Source organism: Danio rerio, chromosome 16 (genome assembly GCF_049306965.1).
Source record: "Danio rerio strain Tuebingen ecotype United States chromosome 16, GRCz12tu, whole genome shotgun sequence".
NCBI lineage: Eukaryota > Metazoa > Chordata > Actinopteri > Cypriniformes > Danionidae > Danio > Danio rerio.
The window spans coordinates 31,441,349-31,465,334 of NC_133191.1; the positions used below are offsets into that span (position 1 = coordinate 31,441,349).

The window sequence follows — 23,986 nt, forward strand, 5'->3', positions numbered from 1 at the left end:
TTCCCTTTTCCCCTTGATTTCTTGCTCTTGCTCAACGTTGTTTGCTTTTTCTTACTGTTTTTTCATTACATTCAAATAAACCCACAATCAGCCTTAGATTAAATCAATGTACATGTAGCCCCTCAGAGAGAGAGAGAGAGAGAGAGAGAGAGAGAGAGAGAGAGGAGAAGCTGACGGTTAGATTTGGCATGGACTTGTAACTCCACCACTCTGTGTTAAATTCATTAGGGCTTTAGGGATACATACAAAAAGGCCTCAATTTACCATCAAATCAAATACTCTAACCCTATTTCAGGCCCACTCAAATACATGCGCTGTTGTTGTTCTGGCAGCGAAGCAGGCATGTGGTATCGGGGCTAGACGGAGGTATTTGGCTCCCGTCAGAACTGTGTGCTTGGGTTTTGACTTGTTCTGAAATGTTCTGGCACCAATTTGATTTCAGGTCTTTTTAGCTGCTACACAGGGAATGGGGGGTTGTTTTGGACTTAAAGTGATGCATTTCAGGGGGGTGTCAGTATTGGGCATGTTTTAACATCTAAAAATTTCTACTGGACCTCTGTTTTAGGCACTCTGGTCTAAGTTTATGGAGTGTGTTGAGATGGGTTTGAATTGGATTGGTTTAGTTGAGAAAATGTTTTCTGGCATCATTTTTAACACTAAGTACTTAATAATAATTTATTAAGTACTTAGTTACTGCAGTTATATTATGTATTCACTGTAAAAGACACACTAAGGGCATTGCGGTTAATTTGTTACGCACTTTCCTTTAAATATTGTAAAAGCATTTAACAGTTATGAACAAATCAATTCAGAGTAATTATAATTTTTAAACTCAGATATTTTGCTATTCAGAGTATTTTTTTACTAAAGAAATTTACTTTTGTCATACGATTTAATTTGCTTTATTTAATGAAATTAAGAGATTTGTCAATTTTGTTGATACATGACTATGTGAATGAGAAGGTATTGCTTTGAAACATTTCATGTTTTTAAGCATGTTTAACTTAAGTAAAACATTTTTGTTTTTTACATGTATAATAACAAAAGAAGATTATGTTTATATTTAAATTGCTTGTGTTGAAATTGTTTTGGTAAAGCTAAAAGGTTAATCTTTTTCTTGTTTCTCTCTGATTTAAACAATTAAGAGCTCAGTTTATCCTTTGAAGTTTAAAGGAATTTTAAGTAGTATTGAGTGAAGCAATGAATGAATAAAAATAATTTGTCTGGGACTTTAAATAAAATTTTGATGTAATTGGTAATTAGTAATCACTTTTTAAGTAATTTGCACAACACAGTGTTAAATAAGGACATATAAAGCAGTTTGTGATGTTACACAGACCAGGGGTCTTATTAATAAAATTTACGTAAACGTTCCTATTAGTGATCGTACCCAGAATATTTTGATTTATTTATTTAGTATTGATTATGATTTAAAGTGGTTCAATAAGTGAGTACTTGAGTTAAATATGTTTACTTTGTGCGCAGCTGTATGTAAACTCCCTTCAAATTAGTCTTTTTTTGTATCTCAACTTTTGCGTGGTAAGTGTTGTGTACACCAGAGGTTCTCAACTTCGGTGGTTTCGGTAATCCACTTATACAGTCACGGGTTGGTATGTACCTTGATTTCGGTACCATGGTTTGATAACGGTATGGTACAACAGGAATAATAAATAATCTCCAAAAAAACTTGCCTTTACTGTTTAATTTGAACAGGCAGAAGTGTTTTGTCACATTCAGTTAGAAAGCTGAAGAGTTTCTTGTGATGCAAAAATACGAGTTAAACACAATAATTAAAATTAAATCTTCATAATCAGGAAACTAATTAGGAATTGATAGTTAAAAAAATTATCTCGGCCTTTTTCTAAAACTATGGAAAAACAATAATTATGTATTAAATTTAAGATTCAGTAAGCTTCAACTGAAAATCTCTTTTATTAAAAAATGCAGCACAGTGTCCAGATCCAGCTGTGCAATATTATGTGTGTGTATAGAGAATACTCATAGACTGACTTTCTTGCTCGCATATTGAGACAATATCTTATATTTCAATATCTTATATTGTGTGTGTGTGTGTGTGTGTGCGTGCGTGTGTGTGGATGTGTGTGGATGTTTCCCAGAGATGGGTTGCGGCTGGAAGGGCATCCGCTGCATAAAAACTTGCTGGATAAGTTGGTGGTTAATTCCGCTGTGGCGACCCCAGATTAATAAAAGAGACTAAGCCGACAAGAAAATGAATGAATGAATGTCTACAGATGCGCATGGCTAAACTTGAGTCTTTTGCAGCACTGCATGTTTAGAAGCTGTGTGAAGATGATACGATTTCAACTTTTACCCACAGCAGCGCTCATTTGTCACACATACTGCCAGTTACAGAGAAATGGACCAATCAGAAGAACTCTGATGTGGGACTAGTGTTCCGCACTTCTTTTTTCATGTATAAAAGTGGTCATGACAGCGTTAAAATAGCGGAACCACTGGTGAGTGCTGCTGTGTCGAAAAATGTGTTCTTTGTCAATGTATTCTGTATTCGTCATGAAGGCACGTGAATCGAACTCAACTTTGACCATCGTACCGTGTTGATTCGGGACAAATACATGCACTGTTAAAGCCCTGGTGCTTCACTATATGCTGTGCTATATGCAGCAACATGAGAGCTGATCACTCTGCTTAGCTGTAAGGCCACATTTTAAAGAGTGTTCCACATGTGTCCCGCGGGCCACCTATTGAGAACTTTGGGTGTACACTTTGTTCATAAATGAGACCCCAGGTAATGTATGTATCCACAATGACACGTGTTGTCTCAATGTTCCAGGATTCTGTGATCCCAGATTCATTTCCTGTGTATCACTATAATGGCCTGAAGCAGTCCAACCATAATGAGAAGGTAAGAAATACTCATGCATGTTCTCTTTAATTCCCACGCATGCAATGCACACTTTAATGGCGCACATTACCCCTGCTAGCATAAAAGTAGTGGTTGGTCTAACTTATCCCGTCTGATCTCTGGGAAGTGGAGATAGTGAGCTACTCCATTCAAATGCCCACACAGTTTAGACATCTCAGACTCCTGAAACCCAAACTACACTCATTCCTCAGAGTGTTGAGAGCTTTTGAGACTGGGCAGAATGTAGCCCAGCTGAATGAAAGCTGTTTCACTGGACTATTTTCTCTTTATTTCTGCTTGTATTTAGTCAAAGCAATCAAAATGATTTGCATCCTTTAAAAGATATTATTTTTCAAATTGACTTTTGGTTTAGTTTTTTTTTCTGTGGTTTCATGGTTGTTTCATGGTCGTTTCATCGTAATATTCCTATTTAGTTTTAATATTATTTTGTTTCAGCAGTCATAGTAACTTGAAAAATTTAGTTGTCATCATTTACTCTTCATTATTTTATTTGAAATCCCAAATTAAATATTTTTTCTTTTGTGGAAAAAGAAAATATTTTCAGGGTTGTTTCTTGCGTGACTCCAATATTAAATTGATTAAACCTTGTCAAACTTGCCTATACTAAAAAAAAAAAAAAAAGCTGAATATTCATGTTTATTTATTTATTTTCTGTTCACATTTTAACATAGCATTCATGTTTGCATGTTAGTTAAAGGGACTTGGAAAATTGACTTGAAATGGAAATTGTCATATATATATATATATATATATATATATATATATATATATATATATATATATATATATATATATATATATATATATATATATATATATATATTGCTCATTTAATTAAATACACAGACATATCATGGGGTTAATTATGGCAGAATTTAAATTTTGTGGTGAACTATCCTATACCTATATTAAAATAGTATTTCTTTGTTAATTTTAGTCTCTTTACAAAAACATTTACATCAGTACATTTTTGTATTGTTTTTCTTGTTAAAATTGTAAAAAAAAAAAAAAAAAAGCACTTGAAATTAAGATTGATTATATACTTTTGAACTAATTTAATACACACTTTCATATTGTTCCAGGTATTTATTATCTACAGTATTATGCTACTGCTAGTAAAGTGCTTTTCTGACCATTGTGAACCATTGCCCTTGTTCCATACACTTCCCTATAAAGAGTGCTAATGACATTTACACATGCTGTTTTTGACCTGTTTACTCTCACCCTTCATACTTGAATATTATAAGTGATCTATACATATTATAGTTTGTCGAGATAAATTCATGATTAAGAAAAAAAATATATTAAAGATGTATTTAAAAATGGCTTACCTGTATGATGGTGAATGTTAAACATTAAAGAAAAAAATATGAGTCTGTACGTGTGTGTGCATATGAGTGAGAAACAGATTGACAGAAGTTTAGAAAAAATTGGTAGTAATTGCCACATCAGGCCCCAGAGGACACGCAGGTTACTCTTCATTACTCTGGCAAATGCATTAGCAGCAGCAGTAAAATGTGCAGCCTTTGTAGTCGAGGTTTCCTCTGTGCCACTCGTATATTCACAGGGGCCCTTTCTCAGGAACCAGACACCTTGCAAAATGTAGGGAGCTCCTCTGGCCGTAACGTGGCCATACTGGCACTTGAGGCCAAAGCCCAGTTTGCCTTTCTGCTCAAGTCATATAATCATCCAAAGGGATCTGCTCTCATTCTGTCTTCCTCCAGGTTTCCTACTTCATGTCACTTAAGCATTTTGGACCACGTTCACATTGCTGTCAGGATAATTCTGTAATGATTTTGTGGTTTTATTGTCTTTTTGAAAAGACCTCTTCTGAATCTACTCACAGACTGAATTGCAGATTTCAACAGGCTCACAATGCTTCCGACATGCAACTTGTTTGTTTAATATTTTCACTAGACTTTCATTAATTCATCATTGTTGGATATTCTTGGATTCTTGCTTAAGGCAAGCAATATTAAGAAATCATTTATATGGGATAAATAACTAAGGCCTCGTTCATACTAATACATTTTATTTTTAAAACAGCGTTTTAGAATGAAAACGATCCACGTCCACACAGGATTTTCACCTTGCGTTTCTGAAAAAAATCTCCGTCCACACTACACCACTGAAAACGCACATCACATGACCACACACACACTCCAGCATGCGCTGCAGCATATGTACACATCTGAGCTCCAGTCAGTCAGCGAGTGCTTTGAGCACAGTTCCCCGGGTGAGAGCAGTGCATTTCAGACAGTTTATCAAGCATATACAGTACTGCTGGATCTAATCTCTCTATAGTTATTAAATGTGATATTTATCTCCTTGGCATTTAAATCTATTACTTGTTCTCAGGTAACGTGTTTTGGTTGAGCAAAGATAAGTTAATAAATTAATTAATGCAACAACACACAATGATTCTACACATTTGACTGATTGCTTGCATTTATTTCCTAAAATCTATAAACTTATTGTACGTAATACTTTTATAATGGCCATTATTCATTTTTAAAACTAATGTTCAGCAAAAGAGAGGCTATGTTTTATATTTTTCAATGCAAATGCAAGAAGGCAGTTATGTTATAGGCTCCGTCTTGTTATAAATATGCATACAGTGAAGATGACAGCCAAAAAAATATGTAGCTACACAATGCCTCAACATTTTTAGTGTCTGTTAGGTTAATATTAAAATGAAAAAAGGCAGTTCCTTATATCATGTTTTCTTTTTTTTTGTTAAGATAGTTAAACATTTTAGCCAGGGTGATGTAAATGATGTTATGAAGTAGCCTAAACTGTTCCCTTTAAAGATTTACCCGATGTGTCCTCAGGAGTTTGTTTTCCATATCAACTTGAAAAGTCTGAACCTAATAAAAGAGTGCAAGACTTTGCACACTTAATATTGAGGAAAAAGCCCCAATCAGAAAGGTGAATGTCTGCAGCCATGCCTCTATTTAGGGGCCAAGCACCGTAGGTGCGTAGGCACCTATTGCTTTCGTTAGAGTTCTTATTATTAGGGGCCAAGCACCGTAGGTGCGTAGGCACCTATTGCTTTCGTTAGTGTTCTTATTATTATTAGGGGCCAAGCACCGTAGGTGCGTAGGCACCTATTGCTTTCGTTAGTGTTCTTATTAGGGGCCAAGCACCGTAGGTGCGTAGGCACCTATTGCTTTCGTTAGTGTTCTTATTATTATTAGGGGCCAAGCACCGTAGGTGCGTAGGCACCTATTGCTTTCGTTAGTGTTCTTATTATTATTAGGGGCCAAGCACCGTAGGTGCGTAGGCACCTATTGCTTTCGTTAGTGTTCTTATTATTATTATTATTATTATTATTAGGGGCCAAGCACCGTAGGTGCGTAGGCACCTATTGCTTTCGTTAGTGTTCTTATTATTATTATTATTATTATTCTTCTTCCGTTTCTTCCGCCGGATTTGAATGGCAGCCCATATAGGCGTATGCGGGAAAGTTGTATAATTTGGCACAATGATAGAGGACAGTATTAACATTAATCAGACCAAACATGAAGTCTCAAAATCAAACTCTCTAGCGCCACCACTTGTCCAAACTTTCACATACGTTTATCATCATAACTTTTGAACCGAATGGGCTACAATCAAATTTCTTTTTTTCTCTGATTCCTTGGCTCAGTCCGATTCAAATGCACCCTATGACGTCATTTTCCGTCATGAATTTTTTCGCGCTATTTTAAATTTTTCGAAAAACATATTTGATCGAACTCGTCCTAGGCCATTTCTCCGATTTTCACCAAAATTGAATCACATGATCTACAGACTATGCCAACCAAAAGTTATGGAATTCAAGTTGATTTGACCAACCGTTTTCGTTTAACTTGCGATCAAATTTAACGAAGGACTTGCGAAAATGGACTTGAGACGATATCTCCGTAACGCATTCACCGATTCACACCAAACTTGGTGTGTGTTATTACAACTAGGGTCTGAGGTTACAGGCAGAGTTTCGGCGCACTGCCCCCTAGTGGTCCGGAGATATAAAAAACTTGCTTTTTGGCTTATAACATCTCAACCTTTCGTCCGAAACTCATAAAACTGGTCTCATTACATCCGGCAGAGCATGTCGAGTCAAATGATGTCTGATTTTCACAGGTCAGCCATTTTGGGCGTCGCCCATTTTGATTTTAGGCCAAAAATGCTATATTTTACCAACATATTCACATATTATTACAAAACATGGTATGCATCTGGCACAATGATAGAGGCCAGTATTAACATTAATCAGGCCAAATATGAAGTCTCAAAATCAAACTCTCTAGCGCCACCACTTGTCCAAACTTTCACATACATTTATCATCATAACTTTTGAACCGAATGGGCTACAATCAAAATTCTTTTTTCCTCTGATTTCTTGGCTCAGTCCGATTCAAACCCACCCTATGACGTCATTTTCCGTCATGAATTTTTTCGCGCTATTTTAAATTTTTCGAAAAACCTATTTGATCGAACTCGTCCTAGGCCGTGTCTCCGATTTTTACCAAAATTGAATCACATGATCTACAGACCATGCCAACCAAAAGTTATGGAATTCAAGTTGATTAGACCAACTGTTTTCGTTTAACTTGCGAAATAATTTAACGTAGAACTTGCGAAAATGGACTTGAGGCGATATCTCTGTAACGCATTCACCGATTCACACCAAACTTGGTGTGTGTTATGACAACTAGGGTCTAAGGTGAATTGCGGAGTTTCGGCGCACTGCCCTCTAGTGGTCCGGAGATACTAAAAACTTGCTTTTTGGCTTATAACGTCTCAACCTTTTGTCCGAAACTCATGAAACTGGTCTCATTACATCCGGCAGAGCATGCCGAGTCGAATGATGTCTGATTTTCACAGGTCAGCCATTTTGGGTGTCGCCCATTTCGATTTTTGGCCAAAAATGCTATATTTTACCAACACATTCACATATCATTACAAAACATGGTATGCATCTTCAACCCCATGCCCTGAAAGTACTCAAAAACGTCTGGAGCAGCGCCACCTTATGGCCAATAGTGCTTGGCCCCTTAATTGCTGCTTGCAGCTATATTTATTATTATTATTATTCTTCTTCCGTTTCTTCCGCCGGATTTGAATGGCAGCCCATATAGGCGTATGCGGGAAAGTTGTATAATTTGGCACAATGATAGAGGACAGTATTAACATTAATCAGACCAAACATGAAGTCTCAAAATCAAACTCTCTAGCGCCACCACTTGTCCAAACTTTCACATACGTTTATCATCATAACTTTTGAACCGAATGGGCTACAATCAAATTTCTTTTTTTCTCTGATTCCTTGGCTCAGTCCGATTCAAATGCACCCTATGACGTCATTTTCCGTCATGAATTTTTTCGCGCTATTTTAAATTTTTCGAAAAACATATTTGATCGAACTCGTCCTAGGCCATTTCTCCGATTTTCACCAAAATTGAATCACATGATCTACAGACTATGCCAACCAAAAGTTATGGAATTCAAGTTGATTTGACCAACCGTTTTCGTTTAACTTGCGATCAAATTTAACGAAGGACTTGCGAAAATGGACTTGAGACGATATCTCCGTAACGCATTCACCGATTCACACCAAACTTGGTGTGTGTTATTACAACTAGGGTCTGAGGTTACAGGCAGAGTTTCGGCGCACTGCCCCCTAGTGGTCCGGAGATATAAAAAACTTGCTTTTTGGCTTATAACATCTCAACCTTTCGTCCGAAACTCATAAAACTGGTCTCATTACATCCGGCAGAGCATGTCGAGTCAAATGATGTCTGATTTTCACAGGTCAGCCATTTTGGGCGTCGCCCATTTTGATTTTAGGCCAAAAATGCTATATTTTACCAACATATTCACATATTATTACAAAACATGGTATGCATCTGGCACAATGATAGAGGCCAGTATTAACATTAATCAGGCCAAATATGAAGTCTCAAAATCAAACTCTCTAGCGCCACCACTTGTCCAAACTTTCACATACATTTATCATCATAACTTTTGAACCGAATGGGCTACAATCAAAATTCTTTTTTCCTCTGATTTCTTGGCTCAGTCCGATTCAAACCCACCCTATGACGTCATTTTCCGTCATGAATTTTTTCGCGCTATTTTAAATTTTTCGAAAAACCTATTTGATCGAACTCGTCCTAGGCCGTGTCTCCGATTTTTACCAAAATTGAATCACATGATCTACAGACCATGCCAACCAAAAGTTATGGAATTCAAGTTGATTAGACCAACTGTTTTCGTTTAACTTGCGAAATAATTTAACGTAGAACTTGCGAAAATGGACTTGAGGCGATATCTCTGTAACGCATTCACCGATTCACACCAAACTTGGTGTGTGTTATGACAACTAGGGTCTAAGGTGAATTGCGGAGTTTCGGCGCACTGCCCTCTAGTGGTCCGGAGATACTAAAAACTTGCTTTTTGGCTTATAACGTCTCAACCTTTTGTCCGAAACTCATGAAACTGGTCTCATTACATCCGGCAGAGCATGCCGAGTCGAATGATGTCTGATTTTCACAGGTCAGCCATTTTGGGTGTCGCCCATTTCGATTTTTGGCCAAAAATGCTATATTTTACCAACACATTCACATATCATTACAAAACATGGTATGCATCTTCAACCCCATGCCCTGAAAGTACTCAAAAACGTCTGGAGCAGCGCCACCTTATGGCCAATAGTGCTTGGCCCCTTAATTGCTGCTTGCAGCTATATTTATTATTATTATTCTTCTTCTTCCGTTTCTTCCGCCGGATTTGAATGGCAGCCCATATAGGCGTATGCGGGAAAGTTGTATAATTTGGCACAATGATAGAGGCCAGTATTAACATTAATCAGACCAAACATGAAGTCTCAAAATCAAACTCTCTAGCGCCACCACTTGTCCAAACTTTCACGTATGTTTATCATCATAACTTTTGAACCGAATGGGCTACAATCAAAATTCTTTTTTCCTCTGATTCCTTGGCTCAGTCCGATTCAAACCCACCCTATGACGTCATTTTCCGTCATGAATTTTTTCGCGCTATTTTAAATTTTTCGAAAAACCTATTTGATCGAACTCGTCCTAGGCCGTGTCTCCGATTTTCACCAAAATTGAATCACATGATCTACAGACTATGCCAACCAAAAGTTATGGAATTCAAGTTGATTAGACCAACCGTTTTCGTTTAACTTACGAACTAATTTAACAAAGAACTTGCGAAAATGGACTTACGGCGATATCTCTGTAACGCATTCACCGATTCACACCAAACTTGGTGTGTGTTATGACAACTAGGGTCTAAGGTTAATTGCGGAGTTTCGGCACACTGCCCCCTAGTGGTCCGGAGATACAAAAAACTTGCTTTTTGGCTTATAACATCTCAACCTTTCGTCCGAAACTCATAAAACTGGTCTCATTACATCCGGCAGAGCATGTCAAGTCGAATGATGTCTGATTTTCACAGGTCAGCCATTTTGGGCGTCGCCCATTTCGATTTTTGGCCAAAAATGCTATATTTTACCAACATATTCACATATCATTACAAAACATGGTAAGCATCTGGCACAATGATAGAGGACAGTATTAACATTAATCATACCAAATATGAAGTCTCAAAATCAAACTCTCTAGCGCCACCACTTGTCCAAATGTTCATGTATGTTTATCATGATAACTTTTGAACCAAATGGGCTACAATCAAAATTCTTTTTCCCACTGATTCCTTGGATCAGTCCGATTCAAACGCACCCTATGACGTCATTTTCCGTCATGAATTTTTTCGCGTTATTTTAAATTATTCGAAAAACCTATTTGATCGAACTCGTCCTAGGCCGTTTCTCCGATTATCACCCAAATTGAATCACATGATCTACAGACCATGCCAACCAAAAGTTATGGAATTCAAGTTGATTTGACCAACCGTTTTCGTTTAACTTGCAATCAAATTTAACGTAGAACTTGCAAAAATGGACTTGAGACGATATCTCCGTAACGCATTCACCAATTCACACCAAACTTGGTGTGTGTTATGACAACTAGGGTCTAAGGTTAATTGCGGAGTTTCGGCGCACTGCCCTCTAGTGGTCCGGAGATACAAAAAAGTTGCTTTTTGGCTTATAACGTCTCAACCTTTCGTCCGAAACTCATGAAACTGGTCTCATTACATCCGGCAGAGCATGCCGAGTCGAATGATGTCTGATTTTCACAGGTCAGCCATTTTGGGCGTCGCCCATTTCGATTTTTGGCCAAAAATGCAATATTTTACCAACACATTCACATATCATTACAAAACATGGTATGCATCTTCAACCCCATGCCCTGAAAGTACTCAAAAACGTCTGGAGCAGCGCCACCTTATGGCCAATAGTGCTTGGCCCCTTAATTGCTGCTTGCAGCTATATTTATTATTATTATTATTATTATTATTATTATTATTATTATTCTTCCGTTTCTTCCGCCAGATTTGAATGGCAGCCCATATAGGCGTATACGGGAAAGTTGTATAATTTGGCACAATGATAGAGGCCAGTATTAACATTAATCACACCAAACATGAAGTCTCAAAATCAAACTCTCTAGCGCCACCACTTGTCCAAACTTTCACGTATGTTTATCATCATAACTTTTGAACCGAATGGGCTACAATCAAAATTCTTTTTTCCTCTGATTCCTTGGCTCAGTCCGATTCAAACGCACCCTATGACGTCATTTTCCGTCATGAATTTTTTCGCGCTATTTTAAATTTTTCGAAAAACCTATTTGATCGAACTCGTCCTAGGCCGTGTCTCCGATTTTCACCAAAATTGAATCACATGATCTACAGACCATGCCAACCAAAAGTTATGGAATTCAAGTTGATTTGACCAACCGTTTTCGTTTAACTTACGAACTAATTTAACGTAGAACTTGCGAAAATGGACTTGAGGCGATATCTCTGTAATGCATTCACCGATTCACACCAAACTTGGTATGTGTTATGACAACTAGGGTCTAAGGTTAATTGCGGAGTTTCAGCGCACTGCCCCCTAGTGGTCCGGAGATACTAAAAACTTGCTTTTTGGCTTATAACGTCTCAACCTTTCATCCAAAACTCATGAAACTGGTCTCATTACATCCGGCAGAGCATGCCGAGTCGAATGATGTCTGATTTTCACAGGTCAGCCATTTTGGGCGTCGCCCATTTTGATTTTTGGCCAAAAATGCTATATTTTACCAACACATTCACATATCATTACAAAACATGGTATGCATCTTCAACCCCATGCCCTGAAAGTACTCAAAAACGTCTGGAGCAGCGCCACCTTATGGCCAATAGTGCTTGGCCCCTTAATTGCTGCTTGCAGCTATATTTATTATTATTATTCTTCTTCTTCCGTTTCTTCCGCCGGATTTGAATGGCAGCCCATATAGGCGTATGCGGGAAAGTTGTATAATTTGGCACAATGATAGAGGCCAGTATTAACATTAATCAGGCCAAATATGAAGTCTCAAAATCAAACTCTCTAGCGCCACCACTTGTCCAAACTTTCACATACGTTTATCATCATAACTTTTGAACCGAATGGGCTACAATCAAAATTCTTTTTTCCTCTGATTCCTTGGCTCAGTCCGATTCAAACCCACCCTATGACGTCATTTTCCGTCATGAATTTTTTCGCGCTATTTTAAATTTTTCGAAAAACCTATTTGATCGAACTCGTCCTAGGGCGTGTCTCAGATTTTCACCAAAATTGAATCACATGATCTACAGACCATGCCAACCAAAAGTTATGGAATTCAAGTTGATTAGACCAACCGTTTTCGTTTAACTTGCGAACTAATTTAACGTAGAACTTGCGAAAATGAACTTGAGGCGATCTCTCTGTAACGCATTCACCGATTCACACCAAACTTGGTGTGTGTTATGACAACTAGGGTCTAAGGTTAATTGCGGAGTTTCGGCGCACTGCCCCCTAGTGGTCCGGAGATACAAAAAACTTGCTTTTTGGCTTATAACGTCTCAACCTTTCGTCCGAAACTCATGAAACTGGTCTCATTACATCCGGCAGAGCATGCCGAGTCGAATGATGTCTGATTTTCACAGGTCAGCCATTTTGGGCGTCGCCCATTTTGATTTTTGGCCAAAAATGACATATTTTACCAACACAATCACATATCATTACAAAACATGGTATGCATCTTCAACCCCATGCCCTGAAAGTACTCAAAAACGTCTGGAGCAGCGCCACCTTATGGCCAATAGTGCTTGGCCCCTTAATTGCTGCTTGCAGCTATATTTATTATTATTATTATTATTATTCTTCTTCTTCCGTTTCTTCCGCCGGATTTGAATGGCAGCCCATATAGGCGTATGCGGGAAAGTTGTATAATTTGGCACAATGATAGAGGACAGTATTAACATTAATCAGACCAAACATGAAGTCTCAAAATCAAACTCTCTAGCGCCACCACTTGTCCAAACTTTCACATACGTTTATCATCATAACTTTTGAACCGAATGGGCTACAATCAAATTTCTTTTTTTCTCTAATTCCTTGGCTCAGTCCGATTCAAATGCACCCTATGACGTCATTTTCCGTCATGAATTTTTTCGCGCTATTTTAAATTTTTCGAAAAACCTATTTGATCGAACTCGTCCTAGGCCGTTTCTCCGATTTTCACCAAAATTGAATCACATGATCTACAGACCATGCCAACCAAAAGTTATGGAATTCAAGTTGATTTGACCAACCGTTTTCGTTTAACTTGCGATCAAATTTAACGAAGGACTTGCGAAAATGGACTTGAGACGATATCTCCGTAACGCATTCACCGATTCACACCAAACTTGGTGTGTGTTATGACATTTAGGGTCTGAGGTTACAGGCAGAGTTTCGGCGCACTGCCCCCTAGTGGTCCGGAGATATAAAAAACTTGCTTTTTGGCTTATAACATCTCAACCTTTCGTCCGAAACTCATAAAACTGGTCTCATTACATCCGGCAGAGCATGTCGAGTCGAATGATGTCTGATTTTCACAGGTCAGCCATTTTGGGCGTCGCCCATTTTGATTTTAGGCCAAAAATGCTATATTTTACCAACATATTCACATATTATTACAAAACATGGTATGCATCTGGCACATTAATAGAGGACAGTATTAACAATAATCATACCAAATATGAAGTCTAAAAATCAAACTCTCTAGCGCCACCACTTGTCCAAACTTTCACGTATGTTTATCATGATAACTTTTGAACCAAATGGGCTACAATCAAAATTCTTTTTTCCCCTGATTCCTTGGCTCAGTCCGATTCTAACGCACCCTATGACGTCATTTTCCGTCATGAATTTTGTCACGCTATTTAAAATTATTCGAAAAACCTATTTGATCGAACTCGTCCTAGGCCGTTTCTCCGATTTTCACCAAAATTGAATCACATGATCTACAGACCATGCCAACCAAAAGTTATGGAATTCAAGTTGATTAGACCAACCGTTTTCGTTTAACTTGCGAACTAATTTAACAAAGAGCTTGCGAAAATGGACTTGAGGCGATATCTCTGTAACGCATTCACCGATTCACACCAAACTTGGTGTGTGTTATGACAACTAGGGTCTAAGGTTAATTGCGGAGTTTCGGCGCACTGCCCCCTAGTGGTCCGGAGATACTAAAAACTTGCTTTTTGGCTTATAACGTCTCAACCTTTCGTCCGAAACTCATGAAACTGGTCTCATTACATCCGGCAGAGCATGCCGAGTCGAATGATGTCTGATTTTCACAGGTCAGCCATTTTGGGTGTCGCCCATTTCGATTTTTGGCCAAAAATGCTATATTTTACCAACACATTCACATATCATTACAGAACATGGTATGCATCTTCAACCCCATGCCCTGAAAGTACTCAAAAACATCTGGAGCAGCGCCACCTTATGGCCAATAGTGCTTGGCCCCTTAATTGCTGCTTGCAGCTATATTTATTATTATTATTCTTCTTCTTCCGTTTCTTCCGCCGGATTTGAATGGCAGCCCATATAGGCGTATGCGGGAAAGTTGTATAATTTGGCACAATGATAGAGGCCAGTATTAACATTAATCAGGCCAATTATGAAGTCTCAAAATCAAACTCTCTAGCGCCACCACTTGTCCAAACTTTCATGTATGTTTATCATCATAACTTTTGAACCGAATGGGCTACAATCAAAATTCTTTTTTCCTCTGATTCCTTGGCTCAGTCCGATTCAAACCCACCCTATGACGTCATTTTCCGTCATGACTTTTTTTGCGCTATTTTAAATTATTCGAAAAACCTATTTGATCGAACTCGTCCTAGACCGTGTCTCCGATTTTCACCAAAATTGAATCACATGATGTACAGACCATGCCAACCAAAAGTTATGGAATTCAAGTTGATTAGACCAACCGTTTTCGTTTAACTTACGAACTAATTTAATGTAGAACTTGCGAAAATGGACTTGAGGCGATATCTCTGTAATGCATTCACCGATTCACACCAAACTTGGTGTGTGTTATGACAACTAGGGTCTGAGGTTAATTGCGGAGTTTCGGCGCACTGCCCCCTAGTGGTCCGGAGATGCTAAAAACTTGTTTTTTGGCTTACAACGTCTCAACCTTTCGTCCGAAACTCATGAAACTGGTCTCATTACATCCGGCAGAGCATGCCGAGTCGAATGATGTCTGATTTTCACAGGTCAGCCATTTTGGGCGTCGCCCATTTCGATTTTTGGCCAAAAATGCTATATCTTACCAACACATTCACATATTATTACAAAACATGGTATGCATCTTCAACCCCATGCCCTGAAAGTACTCAAAAACGTCTGGAGCAGCGCCACCTTATGGCCAATAGTGCTTGGCCCCTTAATTGCTGCTTGCAGCTATATTTATTATTATTAGGGGCCAAGCACCGTAGGTGCGTAGGCACCTATTGCTTTCGTTAGTGTTCTTATTATTATTATTATTATTATTATTATTATTATTATTATTATTCTTCTTCTTCCGTTTCTTCCGCCGGATTTGAATGGCAGCCCATATAGGCGTATGCGGGAAAGTTGTATAATTTGGCACAATGATAGAGGCCAGTATTAACATTAATCAGGCCAATTATGAAGTCTCAAAATCAAACTCTCTAGCGCCACCACTTGTCCAAACTTTCATGTATGTTTATCATGATAACTTTTGAACCGAATGGGCTACAATCAAAATTCTTTTTTCCTCTGATTCCTTGGCTCAGTCCGATTCAAACCCACCCTATGACGTCATTTTCCGTCATGAAATTTTTCGCGCTATTTTAAATTTTTCGAAAAACCTATTTGATCGAACTCGTCCTAGGCCGTGTCTCCGATTTTCACCAAAATTGAATCACATGATCTACAGACCATGCCAACCAAAAGTTATGGAATTCAAGTTGATTAGACCAACCGTTTTCGTATAACTTGCGAACTAATTTAACGTAGAACTTGCGAAAATGGACTTGAGGCGATATCTCCCTAACGCATTCACCGATTCACACCAAACTTGGTGTGTGTTATGACAACTAGGGTCTAAGGTTAATTGCGGAGTTTCGGCGCACTGCCCCCTAGTGGTCCGGAGATACAAAAAACTTGCTTTTTGGCTTATAACGTCTCAACCTTTCGTCCGAAACTCATGAAACTGGTCTCATTACATCCGGCAGAGCATGCCGAGTCGAATGATGTCTGATTTTCACAGGTCAGCCATTTTGGGCGTCGCCCATTTCGATTGTTGGCCAAAAATGCTATATTTTACCAACACATTCACATATCATTACAAAACATGGTATGCATCTTCAACCCCATGCCCTGAAAGTACTCAAAAACGTCTGGAGCAGCGCCACCTTTTGGTCAAAAGTGCTTGGCCCCTTAATTGCTGCTTGCAGCTATATTTATTATTATTATTATTATTATTATTCTTCTTCTTCCGTTTCTTCCGCCGGATTTGAATGGCAGCCCATATAGGCGTATGCGGGAAAGTTGTATAATTTGGCACAATGATAGAGGCCAGTATTAACATTAATCAGGCCAATTATGAAGTCTCAAAATCAAACTCTCTAGCGCCACCACTTGTCCAAACTTTCACGTATGTTTATCATCATAACTTTTGAACCGAATGGGCTACAATCAAAATTCTTTTTTCCTCTGATTCCTTGGCTCAGTCCGATTCAAACCCACCCTATGACGTCATTTTCCGTCATGAATTTTTTCGCGCTATTTTAAATTTTTCGAAAAACCTATTTGATCGAACTCGTCCTAGGCCGTGTCTCCGATTTTCACCAAAATTGAATCACATGATCTACAGACCATGCCAACCAAAAGTTATGGAATTCAAGTTGATTAGACCAACCGTTTTCGTTTAACTTGCGTACTAATTTAACGTAGAACTTGCGAAAATGGACTTGAGGCGATATCTCTGTAACGCATTCACCGATTCACACTAAACTTGGTGTGTGTTATGACAACTAGGGTCTAAGGTTAATTGCGGAGTTTCGGCGCACTGCCCCCTAGTGGTCCGGAGATACTAAAAACTTGCTTTTTGGCTTATAACGTCTCAACCTTTTGTCCGAAACTCATGAAACTGGTCTCATTACATCCGGCAGAGCATGTCGAGTCGAATGATGTCTGATTTTCACAGGTCAGCCTTTTTGGGCGTCGCCCATTTCGATTTTTGGCCAAAAATGCTATATTTTACCAACACATTCACATATCATTACAAAACATGGTATGCATCTTCAACCCCATGCCCTGAAAGTACTCAAAAACGTCTGGAGCAGCGCCACCTTATGGCCAATAGTGCTTGGCCCCTTAATTGCTGCTTGCAGCTATATTTATTCTTCTTCTTCTTCTTCCGTTTCTTCCGCCGGATTTGAATGGCAGCCCATATAGGCGTATGCAAGAAAGTTGTATAATTTGGCACAATGATAGAGGCCAGTATTAACATTAATCAGGCCAATTATGAAGTCTCAAAATCAAACTCTCTAGCGCCACCAATTGTCCAAACTTTCACGTATGTTTATCATCATAACTTTTGAACCGAATGGGCTACAATCAAAATTCTTTTTTCCTCTGATTCCTTGGCTCAGTCCGATTCAAACCCACCATATGACGTCATTTTCCGTCATGAATTTTTTCGCGCTATTTTAAATTTTTCGAAAAACCTATTTGATCGAACTCGTCCTAGGCCGTGTCTCCGATTTTCACCAAAATTGAATCACATGATCTACAGACCATGCCAACCTAAAGTTATGGAATTCAAGTTGATTAGACCAACCGTTTTCGTTTAACTTGCGAACTAATTTAACGTAGAACTTGTGAAAATGGACTTGAGGCGATATCTCTGTAACGCATTTACCGATTCACACCAAACTTGGTGTGTGTTATGACAACTAGGGTCTGAGGTTACAGGCAGAGTTTCGGCGCACTGCCCCCTAGTGGTCCGGAGATACAAAAAAACTTGCTTTTTGGCTTATAACATCTCAACCTTTCGTCCGAAACTCATAAAACTGGTCTCATTACATCCGGCAGAGCATGTCGAGTCGAATGATGTCTGATTTTCACAGGTCAGCCATTTTGGGCGTCGCCCATTTAAATTTTTGGCAAAAAATGCTATATTTTACCAACATATTCACATATTATTACAAAACATGGTATGCATCTGGCACATTAATAGAGGACAGTATTAACAATAATCATACCAAATATGAAGTCTCAAAATCAAACTCTCTAGCGCCACCACTTGTCCAAATGTTCATGTATGTTTATCATGATAACTTTTGAACCAAATGGGCTACAATCAAAACTCTTTTTTTCCCCTGATTCCTTGGCTCAGTCCAATTCAAATGCACCCTATGACGTCATTTTCCGTCATGAATTTTGTCGCGCTATTTAAAATTATTCGAAAAACCTTGTTGATCGAACTCGTCCTAGGCCGTTTCTCCGATTATCACCAAAATTTAATCACATGATCTACAGACCATGCCAACCAAAAGTTATGGAATTCAAGTTGATTTGACCAACCGTTTTCGTTTAACTTGCAATCAAATTTTACGTAGAACTTGTGAAAATGGACTTGAGACGATATCTCCGTAACACATTCACCGATTCACACCAAACTTGGTGTGTGTTATGACAACTAGGGTCTGAGGTTATATGCAGAGTTTCGGCGCACTGCCCCCTAGTGGTCCGGAGATACTAAAAACTTGCTTTTTGGCTTATAACGTCTCAACCTTTCGTCCGAAACTCATGAAACTGGTCTCATTACATCCGGCAGAGCATGCCGAGTCGAATGATGTCTGATTTTCACAGGTCAGCCATTTTGGGCGTCGCCCATTTCGTTTTTTGGCCAAAAATGCTATATTTTACCAACACATTCACATATCATTACAAAACATGGTATGCATCTTCAACCCCATGCCCTGAAAGTACTCAAAAACGTCTGGAGCAGCGCCACCTTATGGCCAATAGTGCTTGGCCCCTTAATTGCTGCTTGCAGCTATATTTATTATTATTATTATTATTATTATTATTATTATTATTCTTCTTCCGTTTCTTCCGCCGGATTTGAATGGCAGCCCATATAGGTGTATGCGGGAAAGTTGTATAATTTGGCACAATGATAGAGGCCAGTATTAACATTAATCAGACCAAACATGAAGTCTCAAAATCAAACTCTCTAGCGCCACCACTTGTCCAAACTTTCACGTATGTTTATCATCATAACTTTTGAACCGAATGGGCTACAATCAAAATTCTTTTTCCTCTGATTCCTTGGCTCAGTCCGATTCAAACCCACCCTATGACGTCATTTTCCGTCATGAATTTTTTCGCGCTATTTTAAATTTTTCGAAAAACCTATTTGATCGAACTCGTCCTAGGCCGTGTCTCCGATTTTCACCAAAATTGAATCACATGATCTACAGACCATGCCAACCAAAAGTTATGGAAATCAAGTTGATTAGACCAACCGTTTTTGTTTAACTTGCGAACTAATTTAACGAAGAACTTGCGAAAATGGACTTGAGGCGATATCTCTGTAATGCATTCACCGATTCACACCAAACTTGGTGTGTGTTATGACAACTAGGGTCTAAGGTTAATTGCGGAGTTTCGGCACACTGCCCCCTAGTGGTCCGGAGATACAAAAAACTTGCTTTTTGGCTTATAACATCTCAACCTTTCGTCCGAAACTCATAAAACTGGTCTCATTACATCCGGCAGAGCATGTCAAGTCGAATGATGTCTGATTTTCACAGGTCAGCCATTTTGGGCGTCGCCCATTTCGATTTTTGGCCAAAAATGCTATATTTTACCAACATATTCACATATCATTACAAAACATGGTAAGCATCTGGCACAATGATAGAGGACAGCATTAACATTAATCATACCAAATATGAAGTCTCAAAATCAAACTCTCTAGCGCCACCACTTGTCCAAATGTTCATGTATGTTTATCATGATAACTTTTGAACCAAATGGGCTACAATCAAAATTCTTTTTCCCACTGATTCCTTGGATCAGTCCGATTCAAACGCACTCTATGACGTCATTTTCCGTCATGAATTTTTTCGCGTTATTTTAAATTATTCGAAAAACCTATTTGATCGAACTCGTCCTAGGCCGTTTCTCCGATTATAACCCAAATTGAATCACATGATCTACAGACCATGCCAACCAAAAGTTATGGAATTCAAGTTGATTTGACCAACCGTTTTCGTTTAACTTGCAATCAAATTTAACGTAGAACTTGCAAAAATGGACTTGAGACGATATCTCCGTAACGCATTCACCAATTCACACCAAACTTGGTGTGTGTTATGACAACTAGGGTCTAAGGTTAATTGCGGAGTTTCGGCGCACTGCCCTCTAGTGGTCCGGAGATACAAAAAACTTGCTTTTTGGCTTATAACGTCTCAACCTTTCGTCCGAAACTCATGAAATTGGTCTCATTACATCCGGCAGAGCATGCCGAGTCGAATGATGTCTGATTTTCACAGGTCAGCCATTTTGGGCGTCGCCCATTTCGATTTTTGGCCAAAAATGCAATATTTTACCAACACATTCACATATCATTACAAAACATGGTATGCATCTTCAACCCCATGCCCTGAAAGTACTCAAAAACGTCTGGAGCAGCGCCACCTTATGGCCAATAGTGCTTGGCCCCTTAATTGCTGCTTGCAGCTATATTTAGGGGCCAAGCACCGTAGGTGCGTAGGCACCTATTGCTTTCGTTAGTGTTCTTATTATTATTATTATTAGGGGCCAAGCACCGTAGGTGCGTAGGCACCTATTGCTTTCGTTAGTGTTCTTATTAGGGGTTCGAGCGCGAAGCGCTGAAACCCTATTGTTTTTGTAAGAATTTTTATTATTAGGGGTTCGAGCGCGAAGCGCTGAAACCCTATTGTTTTTGTAAGAATTTTTATTATTATTATTATTATTATTATTTTACTTCTGCCATAATCACTATTGCCCAGGCCAAACCGTAAGGCCTATTGGCTTCAAACTTGGTCAGATGGTAGTACTCCTCACCGCTACTCAGATCCAAAGGCTCGTCAAAATCGGGCCATAGGTGGCGCTACAGCGCTAAAAACAAAAAAAATTTAGTAATTTGGCAGCCATTTCTAAACCGTTAGTCGTAGGCTCAAAAACTTTACACTTTTGGAATCGTTGGGTCATCCCGAACAAAAGTGGAGTGACTCAGATTTTCTCTACGACGCACCGTTTTTCCGCTACATCGCCATTTGTCCGAAACCTACTTTTGCGAACTCGTCCTAGGGTTTTCACCCAATCTGAACCAAACCAGTGTAGAAATGTTCTTTGGACACTGAATAGCAAAAGTTATTGAAAGAAAGTTGAAATGTTGATTTCACGCGAAACTGTACGCAAAAATGTAACATGCTAATGTAAGCTAAAAGCTAATTGTAGCTGTAACTTTTGAACGGATTGAGATATCTTCATCAAACTTGGTACACACATGTATAAGGTCAATTTGAGGTCACAGTGCAAAACCCGCAAACTTTGGCCTCATGGTGGCGCTATAAAGCCTATAAAACATAAAAATTACTCTAACCTCACAACCATTTGTCCAATCAGCTTGAAATTTGGCATGCAGTGTCTTTGTCTAACGTGTCATGACATACTATAAGGACATTGGCATATCTCAAAAAACATGGCCGCCATTAGCCAATTAAGATTAAACAACTAATAAACTAGGTTAACGATGAGTGATCGGAACGAAACTCGGTGGGCATGTTCGACTCATGGTCCTAGAGGTCTGTAAGAATTTTGAAAGAAATCCGCCACTAGGGGGCGATTTTGGGTTTTTTGAGAATGTAATTGATTGGTTATTACATAAAGTTTTGCACAGCCACACAAAATATATATCATATGATAGGCCTGCTCATACCGAACAGTCTGACACTAAAACCACTGATGTCACTCAATCTGTTTATTAAATATTAATTAATATATGAAAAACCTACTTTTGCGAACTAGTCCCTGGTTTTTCGCTCAATCACCACGAAACCAGTGTTGTATGAATTTCTGAACTGAGCAGATCAATAGTTATTGAAATGAGTTGAACTTTCCTCTTTTGGTAGCTATAAATGGCTCATTTACAAAAGGGGTGTGTCTTATATTGACCTAAATGCATGTAAATGCATAAGGAAAACTCAAAACTTCGTGAAATCTGGTATGCACATCTGAGATGTGATTCTTAACAAGCATACACAATTTTGTGAAGATAGGTCAATAGGTGGCGCTGTAACAGTAGAAAATGTCTCAAAAACACTGATTTCCATTGCTATTTGACCATAATTTGTATAATATGTGTTTATTGTTGACAGCTTTTCACAAATATACTTGATCTGACATATTATATGATAGGCCTGCACATTCTGATCACTTTGGCATGAAATCCACTGCTGTAACTCAAACCATCCATTTATTATTCACCATTATTTCAAACAATACTTTTAGGAACTCGTCCCTGCTTTTTTGCTCAAATTGAACAAAATCAATGTTGTACAAATGTCTGCACTGTCTAAATCAGACCTCATAATGTTGGTTTAAAGTCACTAAATTTCCATTAAAGATCATTCTGAATCACATCTTGACATGGCATAAACTCTGTTATTGCATTTAAAAGCTGATTTAGTACCAGGTGACCACTTTATTTATGTAGGCTTTATATTTTTTCCATTTATTACATTCCATCATGGATTTCTTTAGGGTCAGCCTTAAATGTTGGGTTGTCCTACATCTAAATTGCCTAAATGGCAGTTAGGTTGCCAAATGCTCGAACCCCGTTAATCGCCGCTTGCGGCTATATTTATTATTAGGGGTTCGAGCGCGAAGCGCTGAAACCCTATTGTTTTTGTAAGAATTTTTATTATTATTATTATTATTATTATTATTTTACTTCTGCCATAATCACTATTGCCCAGGACAAACCGTAAGGCCTATTGGCTTCAAACTTGGTCAGATGGTAGTACTCCTCACCGCTACTCAGATCCAAAGGCTCGTCAAAATCGGGCCATAGGTGGCGCTACAGCGCTAAAAACAAAAAAAATTTAGTAATTTGGCCGCCATTTCTAAACCGTTTGTCGTAGGCTCAAAAACTTTACATATTTGGAATCCTTGGGTCAGCCCGAACAAAAGTGGAGTCACTCAGATTTTCTCTACGACGCACCGTTTTTCCGCTACATCGCGATTTGTCCGACACCTACTTTTGCGAACTAGTCCTAGGGTTTTCACCCAATCTGAATTAAACCAGTGTAGAAATGTTCTCTGGACACTGAATAGCAAAAGTTATTGAAAGAAAGTTGAAATGTTGATTTCACGCGAAACCGTACGCAAAAATGTAACATGCTAATGTAAGCTAAAAGCTAATTGTAGCTGTAACTTTTGAACGGATTGAGATATCTTTATCAAACTTGGTACACAAATGTATAAGGTCAATTTGAGGTGACACTGCAAAACCCGCAAACTTTGGCCACATGGTGGCGCTATAAAGCTTAAAAAACATAAAAATTACTCTAACCTCACAACCATTAGTCCAATCA

General features: G+C 38.6%; 1 protein-coding gene across 2 annotated transcripts in view; it reads left to right on the forward strand.

The window, feature by feature from the left end:
* The window catches only part of mindy3 (MINDY lysine 48 deubiquitinase 3), a 103,570-nt gene that overhangs the window by 46,506 nt on the left and 33,078 nt on the right, over window positions 1–23,986 (forward strand). For both annotated transcript variants that reach the window (XM_068214021.1, NM_001077756.1), the window contains 1 exon segment: window positions 2,813–2,884. In XM_068214021.1, the coding sequence (XP_068070122.1) occupies window positions 2,813–2,884 (72 nt within the window).